The sequence below is a fragment of the Bombyx mori genome, chromosome 12 (genome assembly GCF_030269925.1).
Source record: "Bombyx mori chromosome 12, ASM3026992v2".
Lineage (NCBI taxonomy): Eukaryota > Metazoa > Arthropoda > Insecta > Lepidoptera > Bombycidae > Bombyx > Bombyx mori.
The window spans coordinates 703,838-715,891 of record NC_085118.1 but is presented as its reverse complement, the minus strand read 5'-3'; the positions used below and the strand labels follow the sequence as shown (position 1 = coordinate 715,891).

At 35.9% G+C, this 12,054-nt stretch overlaps 1 protein-coding gene and 1 long non-coding RNA gene across 2 annotated transcripts; one reads left to right on the top strand and one right to left on the bottom strand.

Annotated features, from left to right (window-relative positions):
• Positions 1-1,855: 1,855 nt before the first annotated feature.
• Positions 1,856-3,155, bottom strand: LOC101744083 (uncharacterized). The gene has a single exon (XM_004926910.3). It carries the CDS (start codon positions 3,058-3,060, stop codon positions 1,990-1,992), a length of 1,071 nt encoding a protein of 356 aa, XP_004926967.1. The 5' UTR covers positions 3,061-3,155; the 3' UTR covers positions 1,856-1,989.
• A 1,008-nt stretch (positions 3,156-4,163) lies between these two features.
• LOC110385337 (uncharacterized) lies at positions 4,164-11,265 on the top strand. Its single transcript, XR_002430630.3, has 4 exons — positions 4,164-5,206; positions 6,599-6,842; positions 8,493-8,567; positions 10,640-11,265. It is a non-coding gene; the product is annotated as an uncharacterized LOC110385337 (long non-coding RNA).
• The last annotated feature ends 789 nt before the right edge of the window (positions 11,266-12,054 follow it).

The window sequence follows — 12,054 nt, the reverse complement described above, 5'->3', positions numbered from 1 at the left end:
ATATTTAAGGGATTAATAGGCTATAAGCTGGACACAGATGAGGTTTACAGTATCAAATGAAATTTAAATGTAACACAAAACTAAATGTCATTACCAATTATTTTGTGGTCACCTCATTAATAAAAGAATAATTTAATATAGACATACCATTAGAAAACTGATGGGGTGGTTCGATAAAACCCACCCTTAATATGAATGATAACTGCGTCTTATCTTTATTAGATCATTTTTGAAGCGGACCATCAAATTAATGATTGCTTAATTACATTTACACCTTCTGAACTTATTATATTCTATGACCGTTAATTTTATTGCTGCTTATAGTTTTTTTTTAACGTACAGATGGTCTGTGATTCGCTTGGTATTTCATCAAAACCATTAATAGTTATTCTTACTCTGATCCAATCAAATGAGATCAGTACAATATATTTCCATATCAGACTTTGATTTGACTCAATTTTTCAAACGATCAAATACCCCCGGATATTAACTTGTCTTGGAACTGATAGACCTTTGAGGCCAGGAGAGGTCATAGGAGGTCAGGAAACAGTGCAAGAGCTATATCTATTGGGAGATATGAGATTGACATCCCGCTAGCTAACTCTCATCATCATCATCATCATAATCGGTTGCCCTTGGCAGAGCAGTCGTGGTCATGTGGAATTCTTGCTTATTAAAGCCTTGACAGATGTTCTCCATAGTTTGCGAACCGAGCTAACTCTAAGAACAGCAAATAGCATCATTGCTTGAATTAAGTAATCACTCATTCTTGATTCACTTGCGTCACCCGCACATCCCACATCCAACTTAATAAATATCAATATCAATGAGCAAAAAGTTTCTGCGATGGGCCCAGCAAATAAACTCTGCCTTGCATACGACGCGTGCCTCGTGACCTCCGACAGACAGAGGTAAACAACCATACACACACATTTATTGAATCAAAGAAAATTCTAAACCTAATCCTGAAAGTGGATGTTGTTATAATAATTTACAAGCATAAAATTACTGAAAACACGACTGTTACTTTGGCGTCCATTGATCTGCCGTCATATACCGTTGTACTGTTATCAATGGAATGCTTTAGCCAAATGTTTAAATTTTACTAATTAGGAAATACCATAGGCAGGAATATAGGTATGAGGAAGGAGAAATGAGAAATCTCTTTTCTCACTTGGTCCAGTAAGGTTAGTCTATCTACACCAATAAAAGACATCGGAACGTGTGCGAGATAGGTGTATGCTAATCATAAAAATAGTTTTGGTAGTTACTCAAAGAAACTCAATTGATTTAATTAGGGAGTCGAATATAGATAATTCCTTGAAACGCATACGCGTGATGCAGTTCATAAAAAAATTCTACGGCTAGAATGAACTTAATTTTTCGGTTTCCTGAACGCTTGTCTTTCAACGAGTAAGGACAGTCTTTTATGTCTATACGTGACGGGGCCATTGTATGCATGTTTTAATCCAGAATATTTTGAACCTTAACAATTCCGTGTTTTTTTTTTAATTCCTCACTTTTAATGTTTCAAGATTATTTTTCAAATATAACTAAAGGCTCATGATAGAACCAAATGTTGGTAGCCTCACGAGGGTCTGGGCGCCAATTGCAAGTAGATTATCCAATAAAGAGCTTTCTCCGCAGCTGATGACCTCGTGAACCGCATGTACTCTGGACCACAGCTGGAAGACATCATTGTTAAGATTGATCCAATGATATAATTTCCCTCAGTCCGTTCCAAGGTGAACCTTGTGAGTAATTTTTAAGCGAAAAAAAATGTCCAACATTTTACAACGTTTTCAGCTGTTGTTATTAATTAAAATATGACATTAGAATAGCAAAACTTCAAACGTTCAGTATCAAGCTTGCAGTAAAACTATTTATTTATTGTCCAGATAAAACGATAACAAGTCAACGATAATATTGTAATAATTCTCTAGCGGTGTTCAAAATCTTTTAACTTTTGCAATGTTAATTTTATTAATCTCATTTACGTTTACGAGATTTCGGATGAAAACTATCAATGTAAAGTTCTATGTCCCTTTCAGAGGTCAGAACTCTTCTTGGTAACTTGATCGAGGGTAGTCGGAGTGGTCTGGCTGATTTTAACATTCCATTTTTCACAATATCTGGAGATGCTACTAAGCATTTAATATCTTCCGAGTCGAAATCCGTATTTGTGCGACTCTTTGATGTATTTTTACAAGTTTCGTGATATTTCGACTGAAATTTATGCGAGAACGGTATACCTTTTGATACAATAGGACATTTTGGATTATATTTTTTGACTGACATCCTATTTTGTTCAGGATTAACACAAATTGGCGAAGGTAGTCTTTGCGGGGCTATAGGAAATTGATTTGCAATTTGATCACTAATACCTTCATTATATAAGGTTCTTCTTTGGTCTAATACTTCCTCTGATGGAAACTTTTCTTGTAAGTCTTGTTGTGAATCGATTTTATGTTCTTTATCATCTATTGTATCTCGTTCAGCTATTTGATCGTCAATAAAAGTTCTACATATTCTACCAGCACATTTATAGCTCATGTCATTCTTAAGTATCGTTCTTGGGCATCTGCGTTCTAGACATTTGAGATTATCTATTTTACTACCTGTATTTGATGTAGGATTCGTCACATCTGGACGATTACACATTTTACCAAAATTACAGCAGCAGTCGGCGTCTTTTACTACCGATGTCATCGTACTTTTATCACTGAATTGCATAATGTTATCTTTTTTTTGTAATCTACCCGATTTCGATGGACATTTATCGCGTCTGCAATTTTCACATTTACAGTTGTAATGTTTGGCTTCATGTAAATTAGTTTGAACGTTCTCTGAGAATAAAATGTGAGGTTTACTATCTATATGGAATGATGGAGGTTCGTCAGGCTTCGTTTCGAACGATACACGCTGCGATGTGACTGAGTATTTGGGTTCAGCATAGTTCTGAGAGCCGAGAAAATAACACGAGAAATCATTGTAACACGGCTCCTCCGGTGCATGGAATATTTCATTGATAATTCTGGCTCTGGCATTTGTATTATTCATGTTTGTTATGAGACTATTATCGAATTTTATCTGTCTTTAATCAAAATTTTACTTTATAGATTTACTTCACCATGATGTTGATATTTGACAGACGAATTTGCAAACAGAGTTTTTAATTTCACAGAATATATAATTAGGCTACGGATACTATTTCATTGTTTCTTATTCTTAGTAAATAAGCTTCGTATTTTATTCCCATTTTAACAAAATATATTCTAAAAATAATTGTTAAAAAAAGAGTGGAAAAACTCACAAATAATTTCCACATATTAACGTTTCACAAAAACTCAACATATTTTCTTCTCAGAGAATATCAATGTTATAACTCATGTAGCGTAATTATAAAGTAATTCCAGGTCTATATTTCTGATTCGAAATTTAAAACCTGTTATTTTTATTTCTTCTCTTATGCTTAAAACATTTTTCTCTGACGCTAAGTATAACTTTCTGCAAATTAGCATGTAAGGGAAAATCGAAGGCAAGAGGACCTCTGATAGACGTTGCATTGCATCTCTCTGCACTGGAGTATCCAAAGTGGCAATAGCTTTATTGACTACCAATATCCGATAGAGGACGACTCCTTATGAATAATAATTATTTATCCCTTTCATCAGTCAGATAAACCTTCCGAATTTTAATTCACAAGAATCGTGTCCATAGATAAGCCAAAAACGGTTTTACAAGAAATGCTATAAACAATTTTATTAATATCGTTACATTATACAAAATCATGTGTGAAGATGAAAGAAAAATGATCTCAAGAACGGCTTAAAGTGTTTTCAAACAATACTCGTATTGAATGCAGTTGTGGTAAACAGCTGAGGCGGAAACACCTAGTTTATCTTCCACAGCAATTTATGATTGAGTAACACATCTTACAAATTTAAATATGCGTCTCCGAAATACCGTTTCCAATGAAACCTAGAAGGAATTAGACTATAAGCGGCCGCAAATACAAAGTTCGAGGCACAAGCGCAGTAACGAATTCTTTACCAAGTTACATTTGCTTTGTTTATGGAACACTCTGGGCCTTATTGTTCAGAAGATAATGCCTAATAAATCGTGCTTCTGCTTGGTGCGGATATCAACCAGTTCAATGTATATGTTACCGGAAATGTATGAAATCAAGGAATTGTATACAAATCCTAGGAAATGTGTACAATTCCGATACTATTTAGGAAATGTATAAAATATTGTTTGAAAAACTATTTAATGCATAGATATCCTAGGAAATGTATAAATTTCCTCGGAATTGTATATAATTCCAATATCGTATTAGGAAATGTATAAAGTAAATGCTTTCTGTAATAAAACACGTTGTTAATAATATTTTTTTAATATAACACTTATTGAGACAATCGGGTAACAGTCATACCGTAAAATAATAATAATATATTCAGATTATCTTAATAATTAAAACTTCTAAAATCAACTATCTATTAACTTTTAACGTATCACAAAATCAACTTATATTTATTCTTATAAAATCAAATTTTCATTTGGCAAGTAATCAGTCTGATAATTAAATAATTATAAATGTCAAAGTATAAAAGTAAATCTTTATATGATAATACTTTGTCAGTCCATATAGCTATTTATTTTTGCAGGGTAAGCTCAAATGGCATTTGGAAGTACATAATACTTTATTTTTAAAACACAGACATCTTGAAGTAGCACAGTTTTTCTTGCAAAGGCACTTCTTAAATCCCTGGTCGGTTCCAGTGGATTGCAAGTTGGCAACTGACCGTAGTGCAAGACTCGTCCCGCTGTCCCCGCGTACCCACCAATATCTTAAATGTTTTACATTTCCGATTGCTATTTAGGAAATGTATAGATTTCCTAGGAAATGTGTAATGTGTAAGTATAATATAATTTATTTCACACATTTCCGTGCGATTTTAGGAATTACATACATTTCCTAGGAATTGTATACAATGACGGATTACATACATTTCCGTTAACATATACAACGTCTCCCTGCCTCCCCCCGTTGGAGAGACCTAAAGGGGCCTTATTGATTCATTAGAAGGATTTTGTCGTCTGAAGTCGGCAGATGCGGTCAATTGAGAGGAGCCAAAGATCAGAGGAAGCAGCATGCGCGCGTGCCAATCCAGCTGCGTCGCATTGAGACGTTGTTAATTAAACGGTATTTGTAATTTGTCATCGAGTGTGATTGGTACACCTGTCTGTTGTATAATTTAGAAATTAGTAACGTTTTGACTATGGCTTGTATCCTATAATATATAAACACATTTAATAGAAGCGTAAATAATACATTTAATGCCGTTGTAACTGTACTTGAGACCTTAGAACTTATATCTCAGGGTGGGTGGCGCATTTACGTCGTAGATGTCTATGGGCTCCAGGAACCACTTACCACCAGGTGGGCTGTGAGCTCGTCCACCCATCTAAGCAATACAAAAATTAAAAAAATTGTTAAGTATGTGCTCTCAGAAATTGTTCGAGATAGTTCCGACGACGTCTTTTACCATCGCATACCTACCTATATACTACTACTGTATAATATACCACTACTATACCTACCGTCAGAACAGAGCTTATGACCAGTACCTGGAACTGGGAAGATCGGAGTCAAATATTTGTTTTTATTGAAAACTTTAGCAGCATTGTGACTTGAAACTCGATGAAAGGAAAAAATACATTAATAGGAAACAAAAACAAATTATACATATATCTATAGGATTTAGTCTGCGCGAGAAAGAGATAGAAGATTTTGGAAGGTTACCCCACTCCTACCCTTCTAAGCCGTTGAGGACATAGTCGTTGCCAATCCCAGGTTGTAAGCTAAGCATTTGCTAACTGCTTCTAACGTGTTTTTAATGCACCAATGCTTTTTTTTTGTTTTTTTTATAAATTTCTGTTGCTTATTGTTACGTAAAGATTCCAAACAAGACATTCTTGGAGATCAAATCCACTTTTGATTTACAAATTAAAAATAAATAAATATAGCATCACACATCACATAATTCATTATTGAACTTATCGACTACACTTATTACGAAACACATTATTATACAACATTTTTACGTTCACACAAAACATTCTTCATTTCACAATCGTAAAAGAGACATTACCTGCGACAGAAAAAAAAACAACACAACAAAACAAACCGGTAGTAAAATAAACACGCGGCAGACCTCAATTAAAATTACTATAAAAATATCGAAATAAAATATTTTATCGTCAATAAAACAAGAACGTGTCCATTATAGGCTAGTGTATCAATTACGTCGTTAAATATTATGGGTACTTCTCTATCTTCATATCGCAGAGTCGTTAAAGGAAAGACAGTGGATGTCTACTCGGGAGCGTGACAGAGAGACTCAGGATACACCCTTCGTAAGTGGTCACCACAGTCCTGCCTATTTGTGGTGCGAAGCAATCACGCGGCCGGTCTTGTTATTTAATTTTATATTTATTTATTATTTTAATAAATCAATAATACTCATAGAATACAGAATGAATATGTTAGAGAAAGTCTGAAAGTGGCACCTGTGACAGAAAAGTTTTTTTTTAGGATTGAAGGATTACTGGTGGCCCGGAGGTGGACCGGACAGGTGGGCGAGCAAAGGCTCAGCCAGGAGGGGTGGGATTTGCTAACAACTGCTCGAGCGCCCTAGAGACCTAAAAACTCAAGAGCAGCTGCTTCACGAATTAATCTACTACCGGGTTCGAAACGCGGCCCGTCAAGAAGATCCGGCGAGAAACTCAGCGAGCTGATGCATGGGGGCAGAGAAGTTGAGAAGTGCGCGCTTGAGATGGTATGGACATGTGATGAGACTAAATGACAATGAGGCTGTTAAGAGAGTTTTAACTGTGAATTTGGAAGGCTTTAGAGGAAGAAGTAAACCTAAGAAAAAATGGATGGATTGCGTGAAAGATGATATGTGAAAGAGGGGAGTGAGCGAAGAAATTTTTTATATACATAGAGGAGTATGGAAGGAGAAAACATGTTATGCCGACCTCAGGTGACCGGGAGAAGAGCAGGAGAATGATGATCAATAATACTCATGTTCATTTCTCTCAAATTAAATTTAAAAATAACAAAAACGTATACTGAACAGACAGATGGCTCGTTCAGTAGTTTTCACATAAAATAATTTTATGTATTTATAGGAGAAGTTGTCTTAAAATCTCTTAAACAAATATTTATAGACAATTTACAAAAACCCTAATATATATTTACATTTAATTTACAGCCACAAGATTATCAACAAAGATTAAAAATTTGACTTTATTACACAAAAAGATACGACATAAAAACGGAAATTGTCGTTAAGCGATAAATAAAATTATGGTAACGTTGAAGATGTTCGTAAAATCATGTCATTTAGTGTTGTCACCGTATTTGACATTAATTGATAGCATTATACAGCTTTTTGTCTTATGTCCGAGGCACAAGGTTCATTTTGATCGTTGATTGTTTTAGAATTTAGACGGTCGTTGTTTAATTTTGTTATAGGTGACTATGAGCGAAGTTCTCAAGTAATATTAAACTAACTTTATTTATTATTCGAGCATCCTTAATACATCCTAGGCAATAGGCATCGTAGCTCAAGGCCGATGTGACTATTAATCGGTTGTAGGCGATTAGCTACGAGTCACAATGAAGGGGCAACGTCTTTTTTTTTTATTATACTGGACATACTATCGGAGATCCATTTTCGGGCCAAAAGTCATCGTTGATAACCTACGGCCGCCTAAGAGAAAGAAGGAAACGTTACTAAGAGTAAAAACATATTTACATAAACAGTAGTACAAACTTATCTTGAAAACGTCCTTAGCTAGATTCAGTATTAGTCAAACAGTTTCTGTTCTTTGTTAGCTACCGCTACTATCTATAACTTAATCTCACTTGATTCATTTCGGGGGTAGTGTCTTCGCAACTACCTTTTTTAACATTTTAAACTTTATTGCTGCTAATTTATTGATAACTTACAATAGTAACCGGACACGGAAAGGTACGAGTGACTGGTTCTAGGTGCGAAATACTCATTCGTTCTGATTGAAATAGAAAGAGAATTATCGTTCTAATTTATGTGTCTAGTTTATTGGCTCTGAACAACTTAATACCAAAAAAAAGCTTCAACTTTCATCAGCAGTTGGGCAAGTTCGCCGACCTGCCTCAAGGAATAAAAACCGTACAAAAGTTCTCTACAGAAGCCCTCTAATAAAGCAAAGACAAAAAGTAATTAAACGTTATCTGTATCAGGTAAGAAGGGCCGTAAAATTTTATTATTTCCTATAATTTACACGTTATAGTCGTGATAAAAACATACGCCATGGGAAACGAAATCAAAACACTTATATTTATTGGCGTAGATAAACAGCTGACCTAAGACTGGTGGTTAAAGGGGCCACCTCGACGTGAGAACCACCTTTCAGCTTAAGACAGACTTTTTTTTCTCTAGATGAGACACGAGCTCACGGTCAACCATGTTTTACACATCACCAGGTCACTGTCGCAACTCAGCGAGCGACACGAGGTAAATATGACAATAACTGCTCCGTAGGAGCTAATCATGATGAATAGCACCAAGCTGACGCAGGAGCTTTCTTCCCGTAAGTCTCGTATAAGGCTACTAAGGATTTCAACCCTTAGTAGCCTTATACAAAGCCTAAGAATATGCCTTATACCTTAGCCAAAGAATGCTTCCGGTCATTCTTTGGTTCACCAATGTATAATACCAACGTACTGTTCTCTCTGAGCCCGCACGGTACCACAATCTTGTCTATTTCTAACTCGAAGCATGCGAATCGTTATGCTATACAGCTGAGGCTTCTAGCTCATGTCTCAAGATAAGTAGCGGCATTCGCGTCTCCTTTCTATAGGCTTCGGTAATCGACCCCAGATGGGTTCGTTTCTCCATCCTCATTCACCCATCTACGCCATAAATACGCCCAACTACTACTAAATAACGCGTATTCGTTCCAGAGATTTAAAAAAAAAAAACAGTTACTAGCAGTGTGTTCCGATTTGAAGAACTTCAGGCTCGGGTGCTCATTATACGGTCCTACTCATTGCTTAAGATGCTAATTGCGGTAGGCAGCGGCTTGGCTCTGCCCCTGGCATTGCGGAGGTCCATGGGCGACGGTAACCACTCACCATCAGGTGGGCCGTATGCTCGTCTGCCTACATGGCAATAAAAAAAATAATTATATTCTATTCTAATAAATAAGCATACTGGTCAACTACGAACATCAAGCTTAAGAGACCTTTCATCCTTTTTTGACACTCGCGTGAGAGAGAGGGAGAGATAGAGTTAGAACAACAAAGCCCTTGGGATTTATGCTTTTAGGATATGAAAAATTGAGAAAACTCGCCCAAAAAAGCAAAAAAATATTAAAACAAATATTAAAACCAATTTTAATTTACATCACGACGTACACTCAATTTGTGCATTTAACCCTCACTAACTGCGGACCAGTGTTGACCCGATTACCATCAAAACACTAACAAACATGTTACTTTCGAGCGATGTATTCAAAGTAAACTTTAAATATTCAGGCAAATAAGAACTTTAAACGTGGTAAAATAAAATCTCAAACTGCCTATTAAGTTTCTGTGTAAAAATTCGTTCTAAAAAACTTAACATTCACGCTATAAACGACTGTAAGCACACGGAAATAGAACGGAATTTTCTGTGTCATTTTTTACATTTAATGCTCTTCGTTAGACTACCCGCTGTGAGAGATGCAAGTCTTTTGTGTTGTTTAATACTGTTCCCGGTCACCCCTTGTATTCGAGTTGCATTGTTACTCATTAAATGGTATGCTTGTTAGTCTTGAACTTATTAAGTCCACAACCGGTGCCTATAGACACCACAACGAAAACTTCGCCACACAACTTCGTGACACAAGATCGTATTCAAAATGGTCATGTAATGCGACGGCCTTATTCTCCTGAACGGCAGAAATGGGCGGGTTAATAGTCCCCCCATATGCACGCTAAATAGCTATTTGTATAAGAAATTATTGAGAATAGTGCAATAGAATATTACAGACTAGCGACCCGCCCTCGCTTCGCTTCGGAAACATTAAAACACACATGAAACAAACAAAAAAATAAAAATAAAAAAAGTAGCCTATGTTCATCAGGGACAATGTCGGCTTCTAATGGAAAAAGAATTTTCAAATCGGTCCAGTAGTTTCGGAGCCTATTCGAAACAAACAAACAAACAAATCTTTCCTCTTTATAATATTAGTATAGATAAACGAATACACTAGGAACATTAATGTTCTTTAACCCCGTTTTTTTGGCATAAAATTTTAGATTCTACAATTATTGATTTGGTTTAACTTATTATGTATTCATTCAGTAAAAACCGCAAAATTTGTAACATGAGCCCTATTCAGCTTAAAATCTAAATCCTACACAAAAATTCTCATAAAATGAGTCATCAATCAATCCTTGTCGTTTTTTAAGATGAATGACGTCGTTCTACTAGCTTCTTCTTCTTCTTCTTGCCTTCTTTCTTGCACTTAAAAGGAGACTCCAATCATTGTATTATTTTAACTCGCTTTTGTAAATAAAGTTTTTTGTATTTTTTCTCCCAAGCTATATGGCAGCGCCGTGGCGCGCCGTGGGCAGAACATCAGCCAGATGGTCAGATCCAGCAAGAGAAGCACTAGGTGGTAGTTTGTACCATACGGTCCGTGCTACCCATGATCGAACACAGTGGAACGTCACATGTGGTCGCGACCCTCAGTAGTGAGGGAACGATATAGAAGATGATATGGCATCGGCGAAGCATATCATCTTATCATGCTGCACAGGCAATTAGCATGAATTTCACGATCGGCCGCCTGTCTCCTTGGATTATATCTCCACTCATTGCACTGAATCATAGGGAGGGTCTTTTTGTGTATCTAAAGAAGTATCTTTTGATGTAACTTTTACTTCATCCGTTTTATGTTTTATTGTTCAATCAAATCATGAACATTAGAATTTTATTGTAAAATTTTAATGGTAACCCTAAGTCCTAACTAAGTTGCTAATTGTAATATTTGCTCATGGCAACCCTCTCTTCCGTTCCAGCCTTTTATCCCCGTGCATGGCAAGTTGCAATTAAATTGTAATAAAGTTAGAATAAACGCGAATATTCAGTTTACAAGCCTATATTTTATTTACACATCTATGATTTGCATTTTATTATTATAAACACCTATATCCTTCTATGCTATTGTATATATACTATAAGTTGTACCAAGTTATGTTGAAGTAATAAATATTAATATGTAATACTAATAATTACCTGAATCACTTAAAACTAGATAAGCCGTGAGCTTATCTGCATATATTAAGAAAAATAACTACAATAAATTACGCAAAGTTATATCTAGCTTATTGGCTAGCAAATTTTGATAGACTACGCGTTAATTTTATTAGCCCGCTATTAACAGAAGTGATGCAGTCGTGAAACAGGCATGCTGAGTTCGATTCCCGCGGCGATACGTTTGTTTACAATAACAATTTCGGTAACAATGTACGTCAATATTTAATTTAACGACCGTTTTAGGATGACTTGAAATGTACTGTTGGCACACGCAATGCAAAGCATAACCGCATTTCATAATGCTATCCAATCCATAAAACTGTCACAGATTCGATCTTGGTTACATATGCCAGTGTTTTTTTTTCGTCTGTTAGCGTTTTAAAATGGTAACTTGATTTGAGAAATCATAGACTCGATAGGCGATAAATGTATAATTTTATTCGCTATCACCACTATCCTATTTATTTCAGTCGCGAAGAGTTTGAAGGGTGCGACAAACGATAAACATACAAATGAAAATATAAATACACTTCATCCGCACGCACATCTGTAGCCGGATGTAGGCATCCTCGATATGATGTCTAAGAGTTTCAATGACCATTGAAAACTAAGTGGACCTTTTTCCCCTACCTATACGCTAGAAGTATACTACATAAGGGCTATTCCGGCTAGACACGGATGGGCAGATGACTCGGCG